The sequence below is a fragment of the Anser anser genome (assembly GCF_964211835.1).
Source record: "Anser anser genome assembly, chromosome: 5".
NCBI classification, from domain to species: Eukaryota; Metazoa; Chordata; class Aves; order Anseriformes; family Anatidae; genus Anser; species Anser anser.
Genome location: NC_139725.1, coordinates 34472687 through 34496160, shown reverse-complemented (window position 1 = coordinate 34496160; position 23474 = coordinate 34472687). Strand labels below are relative to the sequence as shown.

General features: G+C 37.1%; 1 protein-coding gene across 6 annotated transcripts in view; it reads left to right on the top strand.

Moving 5' to 3' along the window:
• PHF21A (PHD finger protein 21A) overlaps nucleotides 1-23474 on the top strand; it is a 133892-nt gene that overhangs the window by 29698 nt on the left and 80720 nt on the right. For 4 of the 6 annotated variants that reach the window (XM_083837296.1, XM_083837300.1, XM_083837298.1 and 1 more), the window contains exons 2-5: nucleotides 2736-2776; nucleotides 7377-7511; nucleotides 11810-11842; nucleotides 13943-14029. In XM_083837296.1, coding sequence (XP_083693422.1) covers nucleotides 7458-7511; nucleotides 11810-11842; nucleotides 13943-14029 — 174 coding nt within the window. In that variant the 5' untranslated portion in view covers nucleotides 2736-2776; nucleotides 7377-7457. The remainder of the gene's footprint in view (nucleotides 1-2735; nucleotides 2777-7376; nucleotides 7512-11809; nucleotides 11843-13942; nucleotides 14030-23474) is intronic. The other 2 variants (XM_083837299.1, XM_083837301.1) reach the window with 1 other exon arrangement.

The window sequence follows — 23474 nt, the reverse complement described above, 5'->3', positions numbered from 1 at the left end:
GCTGCCCTTTACAGGAGTATTACAATGGCCTGAGCAGCAAGTATCTGCCTTTCCCATTTCGTGAGGACCGTAGCTGTGGATCTTTTGGACATCTCTTAAGAGAACTGCTGTATACATACATACCTTCTGATCCTTTTCATTATTCTGTGGTGCAAAGAAACACAGAACAAAAAATTAATCAGAATCACGTAGGCCAGCTAGTCCTCTGCATAGGGACTTAACCACTTGGCAGGTTAATTGTAGGGACTAATGCGTAGAATGCTAGAAAAATATTAAGAACGATGGCGAATGTAAGTCCATCCAAGATGCTTGGAGTTACCAGACGGGGATGTCTGCTCTTGATTTCTCTGTCTCAATCCCCTGTTTAAGAAAACTTGCTTGTATCAGGCATAAGTTTTTCTACAGCTCTCAGTAGTGCGCTGCTTACGAGGGAACCATTTCTTTATTTGCTGTAGAGCTTAGATGTTGAATTAAAAAAAAAAAAAAAAGCATGCACACTGAAAACTCAGAATGAGAAAAAATTACTCAGATGCTTTATTCTTTAAGCTTATCCTCTCTGCTAAATGAGGCAGAGATGCCAGGAAAAATACTATACTTGCATGAGGGCAGAACTAAAGTATTTTGTATTGTTAAAGGTTTGACTTTCGAACATTGACCTGCTTTCAACACTTAAGAAGAAAACCTGTAGTAAGTCATATACAGAAGAGGATGCAGATGTATTTCCATTGCCGGTCTAGGTCCTCTTTAAGTGACTTCTCCAAGGCAACACAGCAAATCACTCGGAGAGTCACGATTAGACTCCTGGTGTTCCCAACTCTGTCCTCGGGAGCCCCTGGGTTCCCAGCCTGGGGTTGCAAACATTCGGAGCGGCTGCAGGCGGCTTGGAGATCGGTAACTCTGTTCTCGGTGTTAGCTGAGGGAGAGGGATCCAGCCTGGAGGAAGATAGGGCCCCTCTGTTGATAGGGGTCTCTATGTAGGGGAGGAAAATAAAAGGAAGGAAGGAACAGTTAATCATGCTGTTATTTCCAAGTGGCAGTATTCTCTTCACATTGTGTGTACTCATACTTCAACCACATAGATGTTTTTTGTTTTTTTTTAATCATTCTAGGACTGTATTTGCAGATGTGTAGTGCAACTGTTTTGTTTAGCTTTCCAGAGTCAGTCACCTACAGCAGTGAGATTTTTTTAATAGCAGGGAGATGCAGTCATTGCAGTTGCTTGTTGAAGAGGCACGGTTAGCGCTTCTGTAATTAGAGAGCTTCCTCTATAGATTTTTTGGGACCAATAAAATCACTGATAGATGGTAGGAGGTGGTGGTGACAAGTGAAGTTTTCAGTTGGAGAGGAAGCAACTGGAGTTTGAGAATTAAGGCTGTCTCTTCAGGAACTGTCAATAGTGAGGGTGTCGCAAGTTCTGTCGCATCCAGAACAAACACACTTAATTTGATTGCAGTTTCCAAACAAGCCATCCTCCTCTGTCCATACCCTACCATGCTGGATGTTGTTTATACTGATCTGAAACTGCTCTAAAACGAAGGTTACAGAAGATAAGCTGTTACATCTTGTTGTTCAAAATGCACAATGAACTTTGAGACTAGGAGAGGACAATCCCACGCGCTGCCAGCTGTAGGCTTCCCATTTTCTGTTCCTGTGTTGGTGCTCATCAGCACGCTGGTGCTGCTGGCTGGTGCACGCTGGCTCCTCTGTTGGCGCTGGCCTCTGCAGAGTGAGAGATCACAGAATAGTCGAAGTTGGAAGAGACCTCAAAGATCACCCAATTCCACCCCCCTGCCGTGCGCTGGGACACCTCCCAGCAGACCAGGTTGCCCAGCGCCCCATCCAGCCTGGCCTCGAGCACTTCCACTAGGGCTGCACCTCTTCATGAGGCTTAAACTTCAGCTCGGCAGTGACTTCTGTGTGGATAGAAACATTTCTGTGAAGATCTTGCTGGCTGTGGATCCAAGCTTAAAATAGACTAATATTCTAGTATTTTACTAGAAAATTGGAGTGTTTTGGAGTTTTTTTTTAGCGTCAGGCAAAGTAATTGAAGAAATGAGGTATCATTTGTATTTTAGCTATCTTTTGAGGACTCTGACTCACAAGTTTTTATGATTCATATACGGATGACTTAAGAAGTACCACCTTTCTGTGCTGCTCAATGTTTTTCCCCCCGTGACACGGGCAGTGTGCCTTCTCAGCCTACGTGGTTCATGACCTAACATGTTAGCCTAAACTGCCATTGATTTCGGTTTACGTTAGTGCTCGGGGATTTGGGCTCTGGTGACTGTGCTGACATGCCAGCTGCTTCACCACCTCTGTTGTGCTGCTCTAACCTCTGGCAGAGGAGGTGCCAAAACATCCGGGGTGGGCAACCTCATCGTACTGAGTTGTGGCATCTGACAGGCTTGTGACGTGGATCTTAATAAAGTGACAGAGGAGAGATCTCCCCCAGGGGAGGGGGGCACAGGCCTTGGCAGAGCTGGGAAGGCTTGTATGTGTATTATTTCCCTAGTGACTGTAATAATTTGTATTTTAATCTGCATTAGAATTGTAGGTTTCCTTGTGTTTCCCTTCCCATGTCACATAAATTTTCTTTCAGTGGTATTTTTAGCTAACTTCTACATAAGTAAAAACAAAAAAAAAAGACCCAAAACTTCCCAATTTTTTTAATTTATCTGTTTCAAATTGTAGTTAAGCTGTTTGTCATTATTATTTTTTTTTTCTCTCTTTTGCAGGAGGGGGTAGAGAGCTGAAGGGAATAACTTCCTCAAAACTGGTAAGTGCTCCTTCCCTGAGCTAGGATGGTTTACCTAAGAATAGATGACACACAGAGCTGGCATGCGTTCCTGGAAAAATTTGATGTTTACTGAAACTGAAATCCTATCTGTTCTTATATTCAGAAATTAAATCTTAAAAAGTAAATGTTACAGATGGAAGCCCCAGTCCTATAAATAAATTCACTGTAGGGTTGAGATTTGGGCCTGAGGGTCTGTAAGTACAGTAGACATTTAACTTCATCTATTCAAAAATAATAATGTTATTTTTTCTGTACAATGTGAAAAATTTATCTGAAGGGATTTTGGGTGCAAAAAGACTTCTCTCTAAAATTCTAAAGTTATTTAGGTCCTTCCATGAAGTAATTAGAGAAGTAATTCATGGTTTTTGTGTATGTCCTACCTTTTGTTTTTGTATTTGTGTGTGTGTGTGTATAAGTTACATAAGCTGTGTTTTTAGCGTACTTTCCAAAATAGCCATAGTTTAAATAGCTTTGTGATGTCTTAGAGTTTCTGAAGTGGATTGCATTTTTTTTTTAATTGGGATAATAATAGAGAGGTACTAATGCTCTTACATGACTCTTGTAGAGTTTAAGGTTTCGTTCAGTCTCCGTGCTTTTATGAACATGTAACATTCGTGCTGCTCTAACTGAGGTGAATTGTGGTACTTTTTCTGAGTGTGAAATTTTAAGTTTTGAAGTGATCACATCAGAAGTAAGGGATTGTTTATGACAAATGTGTGCCTGCAAGAAATTGAATGGAGGACTGCTGCCTCCAAAACTTGAAATTAATCCAAGGAATGGCAAATTTACATCTCGCTGTTGGTGTTCTTCCTGGTTGTGGCTTGGAAGTATGTCTGTATGTGCGAGAGATGCAAGTACTCCCCAGTCCTCTGCTTTCCCTTTGGAAGTCGCAGTTTCTAGCATTCAACAAGGCATTTTAATGTTTTCCTTTTAAAAACTAATGGGATGAAGAATGTTTGCAGACCAACCCGTCCATGCAATTTCAATCATCTACAAGGTTTTTAATTAAAATAATAATTCTGCTGTCATAAGAGTAAAGTGGAAAATGCAATATATTTTATGATTAATCCAGAGATAATTTTATACATCCTAGGATGTGATATTGTAGCTAGTTTATAATGCCACTGATCTTGAGCTGTTAAATCTCCCCTGGAAGTTGAATCTGAAAGAAAAAAGCTCAAGGATATTGAAGATTTTTGCACTTAAAAAACGTTTGACCACTTGTTTAGGAAGTTCTGTACCTGCTTTTGAAGGAAATGCAAGCAATATTTAACCAGCTCCCCTCATATATTTCTAGACTTATTCTACATAAAGCAGAAAAAAGCAATCTAGGACTTGTTGGATGTAAAGAATGATCACTTTTTTTAATTAACATTGGCAAAGTGTTTAAGGTACTTCAGGGGAATTTCAGACAGGGATAACTTGATAGTTATTCCTGCTTGGGGAGGGAAGCTACAGAAGAAGTGTGTTCTAGAGTGCATCAGCTGAGTAACAACTGTATATATTTTATTTCTGAGAAATTGGCAACTTGGCCAAATTTTAAAATGATTGTTTTATTTAAAAAAGATTGTTCTCCAACCCCCAGTAATGATTTGGATGCTCAGGACACTTCAGAGCCTCCCGATGAATTCTTCATTGACCTTTTCCTGTTTCCTCATCTTTAAAGTGATGGTGATGTGTGTTTCAGCTCGGCTGCCATGCCAAATATATGGTATCTTGTTTGTAACTTAACACAATTCCAGTAATCACCAATATTGGTCCTTTTTTTGTGTGAAAGAGAACAGTGGTGCTGCTAGTGACAACTACAGCAGCTGGAGAGAAGGTGATTGCGAAAAGATTATGCTTTACTGTGGGGCCTTTGCTGATGGAGCAGTGATAATTTCTCTTCCTTATGTATGAGACAACGAGTTTTTGAAGAGAGGAGGTAGTTTCCCATGTTTAACATGTCCTTCCGTGTCACTTTGCCGGCAGAAGGCAACTGGAAGTAAATGACACTGCAAAGCAAGTTGCTGTAATGGGAATGCTGGAGGGGGGGACAGTAGGAAGAGAGCGAAGAGTTGGAAAAGCTTTAATTAAAAAAAAAATCTCTTATTTTCTCTCATCTTTTCTTGGAGGCTTCAATCTTATGCATTGAAATTAATTCTACAGGATTTTTTGTAGTATGATGCCTATTTCTAATTCATATATATTTTAAAAAAGTTTGTGGTTATGAAATCTTAAAATCTAACTTTAAAATTACAATAAAAGAAAAATCCAAAATTATAACAAATATTGTCAGGTGGATCTAGTGGATGATGGGTGTTTTGCTAGAATTGTTTTTTTTTTTTTTTTCTGGCTTGCTTGTTCCCCAGTACAACAGCAAATTACCCTTGTTCCTGTCTACAACTGTGTAAACATGGATAGGCTGAACAGCCACTTGCTTCTACAAAGCACTATCACTTTTTTCTTAAACTTCTAAAAATTAGTGTGAAAAATCCTTCTATCTGCTCAAGGTGTCTATGAAATGAAGCTGGATTATTTTTTATGAACCATCAATATTATATTTATAATATCTGCCTGTCAAATTAAGTTTTGCATTTGTGTGGTGTCTTTTTTTACTCCTCAGAAGTGCCACATCACTTTTCACGTGAACTTGTAGTAGGCTTTACAGTCAGGTGTATTAAAATCGTGTATATCTTTTACAGTCTGAGTTGCGACAACTTTTTTTTTGTCTGTTTTGCTCTTTAAAGTTAGCATGAAGCCATAGAATGATAGTTGCTGTTTATCACGATCGCCATCTCATTCATGGAAGACGCCCTGAGAAGAACTTTGTTTGTGCCTGCCTGTATCTTTACCTCAAAGTGGAATTTCCAGGGCTTATGAAAGACTTTTTGCCTCTGCAGTGGGATCCAGTTTTCATTAGTCACTCTCCCACGTGGTTTTCTGAAGCATGGTTTCTTTTGAAACTGCAGTGATAGGGACTTAATGCACGCTGTAGTTGTTCTTGTCTGTGACTGGAAGTAATAATCCAGGGTTCTGTTTTCTCATTAAGGTTTGTGGTAATAGAACAGGGAACTATATGTAACTTCCATGTATCCCTTGATACAAATTACGATTTTATGGAGAGTGGTGCTGCAAAGGCAGCTGTTCTAGCACTTCTGTCACGTGTGGGAGAGACTCTTGTAGAAGGTCATTCTATGTGTTGACTAGAAAGTCTGATCAGGCCTTTGTTATTTAAATAAGTAACTTTAAACTAACAGCAGACAGCACTGAAAAAGAATGAATTTAAATACAATGCTTTTACAAAAACCCTGGATAGTCTTCTCTTTTCGTAATGTGATGTTTGGAGGGAGAAACAAGGCTAATTTAAAAACCAACCAACCAACAAACCCACCACTTTTTATTTTAAGGAATTCAGACTTGTCCAACACTTAAGTATACTGTGTATTTAGACAATATTAAAATTAATTTCTCTAATTTAAATTAATTATTCTCTTTTTATAGTCTACATGCCTAATCTAATCTGTCAGTAGCCTTTTGAAAGCAATGAAGTCCCATTATGTAGGCCTCTTAGTTGACAATACTTGTGCAATAATTGTGAGCAGTTTTCAAAAGATAAAAAATTGGAATTGCTTTAACACTCCAACAATTTCATGTGTGATGTCTGGATGGAAAGATCGGTATATATGATTTTCTGAGATATTCTGTGCTTATGCATTTATATATGTCTCTATATAGATATTTGTATATATTTTCATCCATTTTTTACACAAGTTCTGTTGTGTTTTGAACATATAGGATATAGAAGGGAATCTTAATCCTGTTTCAGAATCATGATACTTTTAACATATTTCTGAACAAAAATCACTTGTCTAGCTTTCGAGGCTTTTAGAAATAGGGATGTCGATGCTTTTCTTTGTCAGAGGTTAGGGGGATTAATTTGTTTGAAGTACAAGTGAAGATGGTAAACTCATACCTACTGGAATTCTACCTAGAAACAGCAGAGGGTTTTAAAGTTAATGCTTTTTAATATCTTGTGCTTTATAACTATCTTCTGTTCCTTCAAAATATGAAATGACTAACTCAGCACAAACTTTAGGCATTGCATGTTAATGTTGTTCTGTGAAATTACATGCAGACCATCCCGTCTAAGAACAGCTCTAAAGTCTCATGGAAGTATGGTAATGCAGTACATTCTGGTTAAAAATTTATTGCTGTTAGGGTTACAGAATTTTAGCCTCAAGAATATTTTCTTGTCTATGCAGATTTTTTTTAAAACATTCTCAGTAGCCAAATTTCTAATTTAATATGCAACTACAATGGAATATTGGTAGGAAATAACTGCCTGCAAGCTAGGATAAAGTACAAGTATGTCAACTTTGGGATATGTGAGAAGTAACAAATCTGGCTAAACTACTCCCAGAGAAGGCATTCTGTACAGCCGTTAGATTTCTTGTGATTGAAAGATCGCTTTTTTTTTTCCTAGACTAGGAAGCTGCAACTGAATATAGTTCACTGAATTCTGCTCTGTTATACTTTTTTTTTTTTCCAAATTAACTTGTCTTTCAGTAACTAAAGCAAAACATTTATTTTTCTATAGTGTTGTTGTGGAGAGGAAACCAGAAACTAAAGGCACTGGAATCAGCAAAGACACATCTAGAGAAAGTGGAGAAGGTAGAGAATGGAGCTGCAGACTCTACAGGAGGCTCTGAAAGTGGAAATTCAGGTTCACCAGGTAATTTGTATTCTTTCTTGCTTTATATTTGTAATTAATAGCAACGTTATTATTACAGATACAACTAATGGTGGTATTGGGTAATACCATTACAACTATAGAAGTAATTGTCTTACAAGCTTGGAATTGCTTTAGAATTTCATACCCTGTATTTTGACCCTACCACTTGTTGTTTTTAGCAAATGTGAAAAAATCTACATATCGGGATGTGGGTGGGGATTTTTTTGGATATTTTGTAGAAGTGATAAAAAACAGTCTGAAAACTCTGTTCAGTAACTTGTGTCTGGAAGGGTTTTCTGATATTCTAAAGCCAACTTCGGTATTAAGTTGGAATGAGAAAAATATGTTGGAGGAACTTCCAAGCAAAGGTAAGAGGACATGTGCATATTAATTCAAACAAGTATTGAGACAAAATTGTTACAGACATAAACAGAGTAGCTGCTGTCTAAAATGTTAAATTTATCAACGAAGCCTTTTCGAAAGACAGTTCTCCAAGTATTTCTCAAGTATTTCTTCTGGACCTGAAACTGACAACTGTTGCACAGTGGATAAAAGAAATTTGCAATGAGTTATGCTGATCGGTTTTGCAAATTTTGGAAAATGTTTCCAAGTTACCTAGAACACTTGTTTAGACAAGTCATCAGATGACTTGTTCAGTAGTTTTTGCAATGATGAGCGTAGTGCAAGAACGTGAGTGGGTGGGTTAGTAAAATGAAATTTCATCTGCTTTAATAAAAATACAACTTGCAGCTGGGGAGAAAAATGATAAAAAGCTATGGATGAATTTCCAGAACTACAGACAAGTATTTTGCTCGCCTCAAACTCCAAGGCCCTTGCCTTCAAAACTTCGGTGAAGCTTTGTTATGGGGGTAATAAAACTAAGAAATTACTCGTGGTGTTACTGCAGGCATTAAAACATTTAAGGTTGGTAAGTACTTTAATGTTATCTGCTATGTGGTGATCAGAACTCTAGTAATACTTGTGTTCATATAACAGCATTTACCAGTTGTGTATCTATATTTCTCTTTACTCATAAACTAGCCAAAGATTTTGAGGCAACAATTTTTTAATAAGCTTTCATATCCTTTTGTAATGATGATGAAGAAAAAGGATGAAGACTGGAAAATGTTGAAGACTTTTTTAACATCCTAAAGATTTTTTTTTGTCCCACTTGCCTTTGCTCTGCATAGCCCTCATCAAAAGTTAGGTCTGCACTTAACTGTGATTACATTTGGTTTTAGTGGATGAAAATAGACAAGCCATTACTGCAGAAAGTGTTCTTCATCTTCAAGAAAGGTGTATATTCCAATTACTAAGGTTAAGAACAAGTCTAAGTATTTACAATGGAAAATAACACTTAGAGTAGTATGTTTGGTGCTTCAGTAAACTCTTCTAGAATTGTGGACAAGTGGTTGCTGCTGTGCTGCTCAAATGGCCACCAATAGAAATGTAAATTGTTTTTTGGCACAAAAATCTTCAAATGAAATGTTTGAGTTATACTGTATACATTTCAATTCTTTATTATCATTATCTTACCTTTACATTTTAATTCTTTCAACTAGAAATATAATATATCCTTTTATTTGACAGTGCCCCAGGATTTCTGGACAATGGTCTCACTTGTCATCGTCTACCTATTTTTTTTCCAAGGACTTATTTTTTTTTTAAAAAAAAAAAAAACTTGCTAAGACTCACACAGTCATATTTTGTCCTCCTTTTGTACCTGGTGGACAGGTGTCTGTGATGAAGTTCAGCTTTTCACTGTGTGAGCAGAGCCTCCTAACTTCCTGATGCAGCATGTCACTTGTCATGACTGCTTATGTAGCTGTAGACAGTGGGTGCTCAGTATGATTGAAATTTGTTTGTAGAATAGCTCGTTATTTCCTGCCTATTCCAGTTCACCTTCAGAACTCTGTCTGAAGCTTTGATGCTGCCTGTTTGGCAGAGTGTATCTTAAACTACTACCAATAAAGACCCAAAGAAGGTGTTTAGCTGTTTAGGAGAAGATGCTTCTTTGTTCCAGTTCGATGATTGAAGGTTCCTCTATAAGTGAGGTCCGACCAGGTCACTTACTATATTGGAGTACAATTTAAATATTAAAATATCTTTCATAGCCAAGCAATCTCTTCCTGAGAAGAGATGCATCAACTCTAGCAGAGCTCGATTCTGCTACTGTGTTGTCTTGATTGAGGTTATTTTGAAACAGTCTGCTCTTCATAGTTTTGATCACAAGAGATGTGAGAGGCACTCTATTTAGCTGTTCTCTCAGCAGGGTTGGGCTTCATGGATGACTCTTCGAGCTGATGGGTGGAAAGAACCAAAAGCATCCTTTCTCTTTTCATTTATTAGCAAAAAGAACAGAGTATTTGAAGATATCTTAACTTTAGCAAACATTTTTCTTATGATTCGATGATGCCATATTACATGATCCATAAATTTACCAATACATTATGAACGATTTACAGCCACTGACTATGTTGTCCTGTGGTTGAGTCTGTACAAGAACTTCATATGTGTCAATACAAACATCTGTTTTTTTTTGTCAAACTCTGATGTGTCAGAAAGCACCGAGGAAAAGTGAGCTAAGCACGTAAGCACACGGCTAACATAGCACCTCAACTTCCCACGATACCGAATGATGAAACAATAATAATTCAATGTAGATAAATGCCAAGAGATGCGCCTGGGAAAAACTGTCCATCTTGTATCTGTAAGAGCAGACAGAATTAGTACTGAGCAAGCAGTTCTTGTGGTACAGACTACTTGAATGTTGCATGCAGTTTTAATCCCTCTTTCTCCCAGTGATGGAGAAGAACTGGAGAAGTACAGGGAAGCATGCTAAGAGTGAACAAAGCAATGGAATGACTTGTGCATGAGGAGACTTTCAATCTGAAAGAGATGGCTTATGAGGAATGAGATGTGGAAAAAATGTGGTATGAAGAAGATGACTAGAGAAACAGTAAAGGAATAGCTTTCCATAATTTCATTTGCCCCTCATGCACACGTTAATAGGAGGCAGATTCAAAAGAAAAAGGAGGTCCCTTTACCTAGGAGTACTACAGTTTAACTTTGGAACATATTGTTACAGGATTTGTGGTGTTCTCTTGAGTTCAAAAAGTAATTAAGGCAGATCAATGGAAGAAAATTTTGTTACTAGCTATTGAGCATGAGATACCATCTTTGAAGACATCCAAGATCTAAATTTCTAAAAGATGGGGGATGACACTCTACACTTTTGCAGTACTCCTCCTGATGGTCATGTTTGCTATTGGCTAGTACTGGAAAGATGTTAGAGCAGTTAAACCTGTGGTCTGGCTCAGACTTATTCCTCTGTTATGTTTTTTTCTGATTAATGCCACTTTTAGGATGTGAAATGAAATACACTTTAAAAAATCATTGATAAGGTGAATTCTCTGAGCCCTATCAATGCAGGTAGAATTAAACATGCTTCTTTTTTGTTCTGTCTTTCTGTTCCTCACTCCTTTTCCTGATTTTGATGAGGCGATGGAGAAGAAAGTACAGACTTTGCCGTGTTTTTTCTTCACATGCAAAGAACAATGTAATGTGATGAGACTTGGCTGTAACCAGAAAAGAAATTTGGGGGTGGTGGTGGTGTGTTGCCTCTTCATTGTGGGCTCTAGTTTTCTTTAGTGACAGCCTGATAGCTCCCCTGCTTATCAATAGGCAGCATCTTCCTGCAGCTGCCTGAAGGAAACGAAGGAGGAAGAATAGTGAATGGTAGCCATCTGTCTGCTTTCCCTTGGATGTGGAGGGCATCTCTTCTGCAATGATCTCAATCTCTGACTGAGGGAGGAAAGTGGCAGAGATACTTCTGAACATGGGTCTTCCATGTGGTACCAGCCAAGCCAACACACAGGCGTTCCCTTAGTACTTGAAACGTTCTGTGCTTGAGTGCACAAACAGCTTTTGTATTTGCAGTGATTCTCTGATTTGTGTTTCTTGTGACTGCAAGCAAAGGAGGCTACAGTTCTACAGAAGGCATGGCTGTTAGATTAGTTTAAACAGCTGCTTTAAATTGTCCTAAAAAGGCATCACTTGTTCAAGAACTGTTTAGGAGAGGGAACAAAAGTGGCAGATTAGTGATAGTTTTACTATATCAATAAGAATGGGTTTGGAAATTATATGTATTGATATTCCTCATGGATTATGCCTAGCTATTGAATGCTATGAAATGTGTATTTTTTTTAAAGTTCTCCAAAAATGTTTAATTTTAAACTGTTCAGTAGGATCCTTAATGAAAATCTTAATTTTATCTCTTTGCATCTCTTTCTTTCTAGAAACTGGTTGCTCAAATGAAGCAAGATCCGCAGGTAACTATTTCTTTTTGTATTGTATTATTTACCCTTAAAAATACAGGGAATAACAGTGCATGGGAATTTTAGATACTTTATGTTTTTCCATGTTAACACAGTTTTTAAAAGAAAGCTATTATGAGCAAGTCTTTAAGCAATGACTGGATTGTTCTTTTAAAAGAAAAACGAAAAATCCCTGCAGATAAATCAACTAAACAAAAAAATTTCACCAACACTCTTGGAGCCTTTTGTCTCATTCTTATAAGTATAAATCAAGGGGCTCTTGCAGGCTATGGTACAATACAAGTGTTAAGTAAGTTTCTGGTTCCACTGGAAGTTTTTCTTTACAAAAACTGCCACTTGCTTTTTTCTTGTCTGAATTACAAAAGAAGAGAGAGGATCCTCCTTCCAAGAAATGTTGTCCAAGTGAAGAATAGAATATTCAGGTTGAATACAGTCTTAGATATCCAACTTCAGCACTGTGATGCCTGAAGAGTGGATACCAGGCCTTGTGGTGTTTCAGAGCTACTGAAGTTAGATAACTAGACTCCTTGTGTAGACAACAGAAGTCATCTCTTTCCCAGTTACAGTGTAAAGAGACTTGGTTTGTCTTGCACAGCAATTAAGCACTCTAGTTATCTGAATGGGGAGTTACGTGGAATTAGTCTAACCAGTGTGAAATGTTGAGTACAGGGATAAAGAAAAGCAGCTCACTTCTGTTTTACTATTAAGTGCTTCCATTCCCATACAGTACTGAATGCACTGTGATTTTCTGCGTACATATTTTCTGATCTAAGTGGAGTGGGAAGACAGCTTTTTGTAACTGTCAAGTACAGAAAGACCCCTGACAGAAGTGTTGAGGGAGGAGTAGGATAATATTGGAAAATCTACTTGCTAGAACTTCCTTATTCTGATGGGGTTTGGGAAAGGTCTGCTGCTCTAACTTGCTGGGCTAGTCTGCTAATGATTAGCCTGCAGAGTAGTTTGCTTTCTGTTCGTGTCCATTGAAAGACAGCTCAGGGCTGCAAAAAGCCATGCAAAGTTCATGAAGCCAGGAAGAATGAATCTGGTCCCTGCTTCCAAGCTCTTAATAATCTGGGATAAAAAATGCATTAACTAGAATCCAGAGAAAGGGAGGATGACTGGTCAATATCTGGTTTTGTTAGGATTGTGTTTATATTGGAGAGAACTATCCAGAGATAACTGAGTTGAGATTGTTATACATTTTGGAATTGTGGATGAATATAAAAATGGGCAAGTTGTCTTGAGCATGAAGTTCCTATAACAATATTAGTCTCATGTTCTAATATTTCTATGTAACACAACAAACCTACATCCTCTAGGGTAAAGAATTTGCAACATAAATGATGGGGGGGGGGGGGAATGCAGAGAAGTTCGCTTCCCTGTCACATTTCTTCAGAGCTTCACAGGCTTTAAACTGAGTGCAAATCTTTTTTAAATTTTATTTTTAGTAGAAAAGAAATAGTCCTGGTAAAAATTGTGTTCTCTCTGCATCTTTATAGTGATGTTTATTGCTTTTAAATCTTAAAGTGCTATTGTAAGCAAAGTGCTGATATGAATGATGTGCTAAGGCAGATGTAATTCTCTTAAATATAGTCTAAGGCATAAAAATACGTGGAATTGAAGACTTAGATATGTTAGCCTTCATTTGGCATGTGTGGCAGTTAAGATTTAATAGATATGGTTGCTGATGCTCAACACAGTCAAATGCATAACGTCTTTGCATAAGTAGCATAGGTGAGTGTGCTTTAGGTGACATATTGTTGCATTTAATATGATACAATTGCATTATATATTGACAAACATTTCTTGTTTAATTTGTAAACTTGATGGAATGTATAAATGTGCTTTATATTGTGGTGAGCACTAATGGATGTTCAATGAAATCTGAATTCCAAACTGAGTTGTCTCTCTTTGAGTGCTAGAAAGGTCCTCTGATGGTTTTTGCACTCAGTGACTTAAGTAAGGCTTTGTTGAGCCTCTTGAATTTTATTGGCTGTACATCCAGAGGTGCTGTTATCTGTAGTATAATATGAAAAAAAAAAAAAACCTTCCTGCTACTACTCTATGTTAACAAATGGAATATCTTTCTCACAGATATTTTTTCTTTCTAATCAGAATGCTGATTTGAAGAAACAGCTTCACGAACTTCAAGCCAAAATCACAGCTCTGAGTGAGAAACAGGTAGGGAGATGTATTTTTAACACCCTTTTCTAAAGATGTATATTCTCCCAGCTTCCAAGAGTGCTGCTATTTTTTTTAAAGTGCAAAAATAAGTATGGGCAAACAGGCATTTGGGATTTATATTTGATTTCTCTCAACAAAAGATAGGATGAATTATTGCAAGTCTATCAAACAAGCAACTACTGTAATCAGTGGAAGCTATAACAACAAATTACCTAGCATCGAAACTAATGGTTTGTATTAAGGGAGCTGGGAAAATGAAATAATTTTGTCACTTCCTTTATTGTTATTTTGAAATTTATTCTAAACCAGGACATCCTGCTTTAGGCAAATCTTTAGATTCTGTTTTCATTGGTTCAGACTGTTGCAATTCTAAATGAGGATGGTGGAATTTTTCTTTGTGTCAAGCCCAACTAAATACATGTTAGCTTAGGTACCTAAGAGATGAATTGGGGACTTGTTCCTTGTTTTTACCACGATAACTTGCATTTCAATTGTCTTACATTTGCTATTTTGTAGGAATTCTCTTCAATAGGTCTTAAGTATTAGTAATAATTATAAATGAATGCTTTATAGAAACACTGTGGAACTGGATGATGCATCTTGCGGGTAACTAGAAGGAAAATAACAGAGACATCTGAAAACATCTGAAAACTTGTTCTCATTTGTGTTTTTTAACAAAACAAAACTTTGTAGACAGAAACCCTGAAAAACTTAAAGTCCCTGATTGTGTTGCTGTTGGGTCAATAACTGAACCAAATTAGGTTGGTTGCTAGGGTGAGGAGCTTACACCTTTTGAAGATGGGGAACATTTCGAAATGTGTGCATAGGTAAGGATAGAGTTACACATCAGTGTCATATCTAGATACCTCCATTCATCACTCATTATCTGTATCTGCTCTGAGAATTACCTTTTCCCAGACTGGAACAACTGCCTTTCCTAAGAAAAGGAGTAGACAGTGATTAACATTTATCTAGAAATTTTGTTTACTAAAAATTATAGTATGTTTTAGTAGTGGAACAATGAGTCTAGGAAAGAACATGTAAGGATAATAAAGAAAATGATTTTTTAATGAGAATACTAATTCAGCAAAAACTGAGGTTTTGCTGTTGTGATGGCATGTCTCTCTTGAAGATGATTTATTCTCTAAAACCAGCATGAGCCTCTGCATGTGGCTGTGTCTCACAGCAAGCAGCTTCAGAATTCTCTGGTAAGCTCTGGAGGCCCATGATAATTTCAAAATTAGCTTGCCTTGATGCCACAAAGCAAATTATATTGACTACCAGTTCACATGATCAGCAGGGGTAGGCAGCGCGATAGTGAGTGGAAGATAAGAAAATATCTTGTTGTAACTTTTAAACTGATTCATAACTTTTAAGTTACGTTATGAAACGCATGTTAGTGTATACACTGCTTTAAATTATCCATTTCTTAAAAAAAACCCACAGCTATATCTTCCTCGTACACAGCTGAAAGTTACAGCTCAGAGTGCTGAAGCACACTTGTTCATGAGGATTAACATGGGCTATGTTTCCAACAGATTTAAAAATAAGTTTCTGATTTTACTTCCACCACACAGAGAATACAGTAAATATGAAGTCACGGTTTGGTTTCAGTCTTTGTATTTTTATAGTTTTGGCTATCAATAGGACAGTGACCTTCTCTCACCGTTGAAGTTTAAATACTTGATTTCATTAATTTACCATTAGACCACAGAGCTGCCAGTGTCCCAGAAGATAGTGTTGTTAAAGTAGTATGGGTGCTAAAATGCAATGATTGTGGTAAATGAGTTCTAGAAGGAGAACGAAGGAGGGAGGGAAAAAAAATAGAACAAAAACTTTCCAATGCAGAGAAATGCTTACTCGCTCTTAATTGTAGGAATCTGTTGTATAGACAGCTGTGGCTTGGCAATGCAGAGTTAAGCAGCTTTAGAGAGACTATAACAAAGCCTTCTTCTGTTCTCGCTTTTACTTCTTATTTTGGGAAAAATAATTATTATCAATTGTTTTATGGGGAGAATATTACCCAACAATTTAATTTTCACACAGGGTGGGGACGTGTAATTCTGTGTAGTAAATAAATTCTTGGTACTGTCTAGTGTGTTTCTCAAGGAAGAAGGAAAGTACGACGTCTGTTTTCTGTAATCTTGTTTAGAGCTAAGTAAGTAGTCTTGATGTTTAATGTCCAATGAATAAACTCAGAGGGCCTAACACTTGCACTGTGGACAGTTATGGGAGGCATTATTGTCACTATTTTATCAGCTTTTAATGAAGTGTGAAATATTAAAGCTCCAGCCTGTGTGATATCCCTTCTCTGAGACTGTGGAGTGGAGCTGAGACCCTGATGTTACAAAAGCAGAATGCTGAAATATTTCTGGCTTCTGAAATGTTATACGAGCCTAATGTACCCTTTTTCTTTGCTCTCTCATTTAATAAAGTTTCATGAAGACTTACAGTGCAAGAACCGACTCAGTGGTAGCTTAGCTAAAAGCTTTTAGTTGCTTTAGGATTTCTCTCCATTTCTGCAGCATTGTGAGAGTAGTGCCGACACTTGGTGCCAGTCACTGCAATGATTCATAGTGGCTTGGGTTTCTTGCTGAGAATTAATAATGACAGCTCTGTTCAGAAGTTTGTGAAATTGAAGAGATCTGGCAAAGTACAAAGAGAAAGCAAATAGGCTAATGCTGTGTGTAGGCTTAAACCTAAAGAAATTTGTTAGCTGATGCAGGGTTAAACTGTTACAGCACGAGGTATGTCATATACTCATCGGGGTTTTGAAAACTTGAAAGTGGTGAAAATAAATGCTTTGATTCGTTTCACCTGAAAGATGATGGAGCAGGGTATGCTGATTGTGTTATCATATGGAGGAAACTTCAGAAAGAGGAAAACTTGCTTGAACATAATTTGCATTTAGAGAGCAGTACACGTGAATCCTTCAGACAATTATTTTCCTCTGCTGGTCTCTTTGTTGTTATTACAGAGCTCTAAACTGGGTTTACCTCACTTTTCCATTCTTGGGGCAGAAAGGTGAATTCAGTTTAACAGTCTTGTTCCTCAGCTATAAATGTCAGAGTTACAGTTTGGAAATTCTGATTGCGTTTCTTTTAAAACTGATATTCAGATTCCACCCCAATCTCTGCCCTCCCAACCTACCCCTAGTTGTCTATTTTAATAAAAAAAAAATTCAGGAGTAACTTTTTTGCAAAAGTTTTAATTATGATTTTAATTGTGAAATATAAACTTGGGTTTTAAATATGAATTATGTTGCTGTGTAGATTTGTTTTTTATTATGCTTTTTTAAAACAATGTTGTTTTTGCATGTTTATAAGAAAGTAATACCGTCTTCAGCGCTCTTCCATTCCATGTATTCTTGAATAGTGTCTTCTCCTGGCATTGTTTTCTAGAAGTTTACCTATGATTGCATGTATCCATTCAGTTTTTATTTGGGTTAAATATATTCTTTACAGTAAAAACAAAGAATTTGTTCTTGAATCTTTCCATGAGGATGTTTAGCAACATGTACTCTTTTTTTTTTTTTTGATTTGAGGTTGGATTATTATCAGTGACACTAGTGAAAAATTGCAGTAGAGTAGGGCTAATATAAGGTTACATTCCTTGTTCATCTTTAAGTAACACCTTTTTCCTGCTTCTCTCCTTGCATAGTTAATTAAAAATGATAATATGCTCTTTCAGATGTATCATCACTTGGTATGTATCATAACAGTACTTTATTCCAGTGACAAGGAAGAGGTCATGTTTATTCGACTGAAAAAATGTAAAGGAAGAAGTGGGCAGCAAACATGCTTTTTAGCAATGTCATGTCAAATATGGAGCAATTTCTACATCTGTGCTTATCACAATTTCTTGGAAAAGTTGTAGAAACATTCTGTCTTAAATGTGGAAGAAAGCTTACAGGAATAGGATCTTTTGATCTTATGCCTATCACCATCACCCTTTTACTATATTACTAAAGAAATAACACATTGTTTTCTCTGTATTTGAAAATAAATTGGAAATGTCTGTTGTTGTAGTTAAGTTGCAATGAAATTCATTTAATCTTCAAGAAAACAGTCTTGTGAAAGCAAGACTTGTATTCGAACACATTTGCTCTGACGTGGAAAGAATAAAGTGGATACCTTTTGTTCCTTTGATTTTAAAGAGCTGTGTACTCTTACATGAAAAAGTACTAAAAAATAGTTGTCAGTGTAAGGATATTTGTTTGTTTATTTTTTGGAGGGGAGGGGGTAACATACTTTACTGCAGAGACTAGTTGAAACTGTAGAACATCACCAGGTAGAACACACATTGGAAAAGCAAGATTATCTTGTTATAAATTCAACATTGTGAATAGGCAAATCTACTGACTTTTGGTTGTATTTAAAGCTCACAGCAAATTGGGGTAGTTAAGATTATTTCAAATCCTGTATGTTTAGGGTAAGATTCCTTTTAACCTTGCCACTAAATAACAAGCAAAGGTTTTGGAGGGGATTTTAAGAATGGTGGTGTAATTTAACCATGTTTTTTTAATGGTTGAATAAGTGTAAACGTTTAAGGTTTAAACTGGTTGAGGAAACTTGTCAAGTCTTCAAAAATTGTCAGGAATGGGATTAATGTTGCTATATTTATTCCAGGTAGCATGACTGAGTAATAAAAAGATTGGCAATATGCATAAATGCCTCCTGTGAGTCTGCTCTTCTTGCATGCTTGTCATCTATAGTAAAGGTGAATTTTCATGGAGCCTTTTTGAACACATTATCAGCAAGTTGTACCCAAAACATGTTCTGTCATATTCTGTAAGCATGAAATGCTGTGCCTTGGTGAGAGGAATGTGAGTTTGTGCAAGAGGGATGGAGAGCAGGAGAGAAGCAGGTACACTGAACAGGGACGGAAGAGCACTTAAAAATGCATTTGTATTGTTCATTAAAAGGTAGGCAAGATATGCCTGTGTATTTTAGGTATAGCCATTGAAGTCCATGAGAATTTTAGTATTCAAAATACGGAAATAAATAATGAAGTCACTCACTTCCGTCAGTTGTGCCTGGAGTTTCTAATCCTTCCTTTCCCTAAGCTCCATCAAGGGCACATTAAAATGCCAGTTATTCTGTCAGTAATGGAGGCGGTGTGCAAATATGCCATCTGAATGTGTAATAACTAATAACTTGAAGCAGGTGAGGCTTATTTTCAGTTCCAGTTGTTTATCTGGAGCTATACCTATTACTGAGCACCTATCTTTTTTAAGTAAATGGCACAAATGATAGATATGCTAATTTCCATGTAACTATAGCATCCGTCTATGCCAACTGCTTATAAAGCAGTCTTAAAATATATGAAAAACAATTTTGTGCCTTCCCAGAGTTCAGTTTTAATAATGAAATGTAGCGATACATTTAGCCTTGTCCCCTCCCAGAATTGACAATTTGTAGGTTGTTTCTTCGATAATTTGATGTAGTCGCTCAGTTTTCCCTATCAAAAAGTAACTCCTCCTTACGTCCGGTTGACTGCCTCTGTGAATCATAAGAATGTTTTGAACCCTCTGATCAGTGTGAACAGCACCTGTTCAGAAGGTGAATGTTTGAGAGATCTGTGTGAGCTTACTATTTTAATCGTTGACGTTTATTTAATTTGCATCCAAATATTGTGTGAAAATGTGAATATAATGACTTCTCATTAAGTCGTCATCTTCCATATTCTCAAGATGTACTGGCTGAAACAAATTTTGAATGTTGTACAGATGATTTTAGATAGGCAAAGTGCATGCATCTCTCCCTGCTGCATCTTTTGCCCCAAACTTTTTGCAAAATTGATGTTAGTCATTTGCATGTGATGACTGAAATATTGCTAAGTTTTCTCAAACCTTTTGTAATGCTAAATCTTGATTAAACCCATACTTGCATCTAAACTTGGATTTCCCATTCTCCTCTTAAAATAACTCCATCTAGATTTCTTACTGTTGGTTTGTGAAGTTCATTTTTGCATATCTAATATACATAAGCACTGGAGTAACTTAATTTGGGAAACACAAATGACTATTTCTTTATGCCATTAAAAATAAAAAGAGACATCCGCATCTTCCTCCTGCTAGCCCTCTTTTAGCAATGACTGTCTGGCTCAACTTTTGATTTTTGAATTCATACAGTATTTAAGCCAGATTTGGAGGCAGCTGGAGAACTTTTTGAATGGAGCCTAGCTGGATGCATCTTTAATCTTCATGTGCCTTGGCTTATATCTCCAAAATAGCCTGCTCTGTTTGAAAAGCAACCTTGTAGGTAGAAAATGGGCAGTTAAACTACAGTATTTCCTTGAAAATCCCCTATTGATGTCAAGAGTTGGTTATTAGTTGCTCCTGCATGTTTTGACTTGCTGGGTAACCTCACACGTCAGTAGTTATTTCAAAGCCTACCACTATTCCCTTTCATACTTGGAGGAAAGGTGGGAGAAACATCAGATTGTGATGACGGGGACTTAGGATGTTTTATTGAGCACCCTTTAAGGTGTCTTATGTGGGAGCTGGTAAAAGGGATTAAATTCACGAATGAATTTTTATAAGAGAACAGATTAACCAGTTCTGTTAAACTAAAAGCACAATTTAGAAATGGGAATTGGAAGATAATATTGCTGTATTAGATTTTTTTTTTTTTCCCCAACTGAAATCAAAATCTCGCTGTGCTAGGGTACATCCCTTTTGTGGGAACCTTTGGCTCACGATATTTTTTTGTTGTTATGGGAATGTTTGATAATAGTTGAAGTCATGCCTTGTGTCTATTGCACAAGCCTGTGTAGAGAGGTGACCTACCCTAACAGGGGCAGCTTTGCTGTTTGCACAGAAGCTAGTGCAAATGAAGGTACTTGAGTGTGTCCAGATGAGCAACACTCACATTTTATATTGCACTGTAAATGTTTAAACATCAATCTTGTTTAGGAAACAATGGGAGAAAAATGAAAGACGGGAAAAGTATTAATATGTGGGTCAGCCACAAAGCTGGAAATAAAACTGCATTTCCTTAATTCCCATACTAATGCCTTCCATCACTGAAGAGTGCAATAAATCACTTGAGTGTGTTGATCTGTGAAAATAATTGGATTTACTTTTAAATAGGCAGCATAACTTGCTAGGCCAGCTGTTAGGACCTGTGGATTTCACTTGCTGTGCTCTGTTCTCCTTACCTTAGCAGAATGACCTCACGGCTGAAGGAACAATATTTTGACTTATGCTAAGTGTATCAGTGTTATAAGGAGAATCAAATCCAGGGATCTGCTTTTCAAAAGCCTTATGGATCTTTAGCTCCTATTTCAACTGTTTGGTCCCAATCTCTTTTGTGAACTGGGGTGAATTTTGGAAGAGAGAAAGACAATATGTCTCATGCTTAGAAATGATGCAAAAACTTTCCTTTGCTGTTTTTTCTCAGCAAAGTTAGTTGATTTGAAAAGAAGCCACTTCCTGAAACTGTTTTTTTTTTTTCTTGCACAATGAGTATAGTACAGCTATAGACTGAAATACTTTTATTAGCAAAAAACTTAATGCTACTACGCCAAGGACAAAACTGACAAGGACAGTTAGCCTTAGGCAGTATTTTCCAACATATCAGTTATGCATTACAACCTGCATTGTTGAAGCATTCAGTTCAATTCCCTGTGCTTATTTGTGAAAAGGACTGAAATGAATGTGATTTGTTGCACAGTGTTTGGAACTGGTTTCTTTTAATCGCAGTGGCATTTTATAGGTGTGCTGGAGGTTTGTTGATGGACACTGGATAGATAAAGAGGAGTTGCGCCTTTCTGGAAGTGATTTGGAGACAAAGGTGTATATGAAGGAGGAGCGAGAGGGCCAAGTGCATGTAAAGTTTTTGTAAAAGTTTATTTTTAGGGTTTAGTTTTCAATTCGAATGAATGTTATCTGCCCTTAGTGGTGTAGTCAGTATACGTTTCTTATTTTATCATGGAGGCTGCAGTAAGATTGGGCCTCAAAGGGTTTAAAGAGAGAATGAATGGACTTAAGGATAGAAGGATAAGAATGTTTTTAGTGTTTCAGTAAATCTGTGTGCTTTCTTTCCTATACTGACACTGTTGTAGGAACAGAATGCAGTCTTCATTCTCAGGAAACATCAGCATTCAGTGAAATCATCAACCAGTATGTATTTTCTGTCCATAAAATAATGAAGATATTTTATTTTCTTTGAAGGTGGGTCAAGTCAAGGTGAATTCTAATATTTGCAGTGTTGCATAAAGTCATTTTTTTCGTTATTATTTCTGGGTTGATTTTTAAGATACTTTGTTTGACTTCTAGAAACTCCAGAAAGCGTGTGATCTGTTTAGAGCAACCTTTCCCTGCTGGTGTGTTGCAGTAACTAGCCAGCAGAGGCACCTGGCTGGGAGCTTCACTGTTACAGGAGGCAGGTGCTTGAGGCCAGGTATCATGTAGGTTTTCTTGGCGTGTTTTTTATTTCTGTTTTAATTAGGTCCGTTATTCTTTGAGACTTTTTTTTCCTCCTTCCTACTAAGTCAGTAAAAGCTGGTGTTGGTGTGCAAGGCGTGTTGTCTTTCTCGACCTTTGCTACCTTTGGAAACAAAATTGGTAAGTATTAGGCGGTGACAAGTGTAGAACTCCGATGGAAATTTTGGTGGAGTTAAGTTTGAATTATTATAGTTAAGTTGTGTCGGGAGGTAGAGAAAGTGTTTTCTCTATAACATTTATTTGATCTATTTTATGAAAAGGAATTCTTATTCTGTATTCTTTTAATAGTGAGAAATTCTAAATGTCGTCTTCTTACGGACATGAGAAAGCACCTGAGTTGTCGTGAGCACTTCCTCTTTGTGTGGTAAATTCTCTTCAAGGCTAGGTAAGGTGAGGTAGAAACAGTTAAGTAGTTGTGATTTCTTTTTCTTCTTTCTCAAGATGTCATTGGCAAAATGTTGGCAGTGAGTCATAGTAAATGGACACTGGTATTTAAAAGAGTTAGATCGGGGCTGCCATATGTAGCAAGGAGGAATGAGCCAGCTTTCTCCTTAACTGATAAGTGAAACCTTGGTGATGGTGTTTGCTAAGAGAAGAAGTGCATTGTACTGTTTATAGAAGGCTGAACGTATTTACCTTATTTTTCCTATGTATATGTGATGTGAATTTCTAAGAAATATGTTTTAGAGTTGCTTAATATCCTGCAGAATGAGTGGCTGTCCTTCTATTTTAGACTTCTGAAAATATGAACTTGGCAGTCTTTGGGCCTGTGTAGTTTTTGCTCCATATCCATGCACTCTCTTTATAATTTGCTTCAGTTCATTCTAGCATGGCAGCTTTTCAGAGCAATGATTTGTCCTTTAGAGTTGCGTCCAGCCCTAGGCAGTGTGGAAGTGCCTGATCATTGTGTCAGCAACTTTCTAACCTCAAAAGCTCCATGTACACCTTGGGGCTAGCGACAAATGCCTTTGTGATTGGCTTGCACAAAACTGT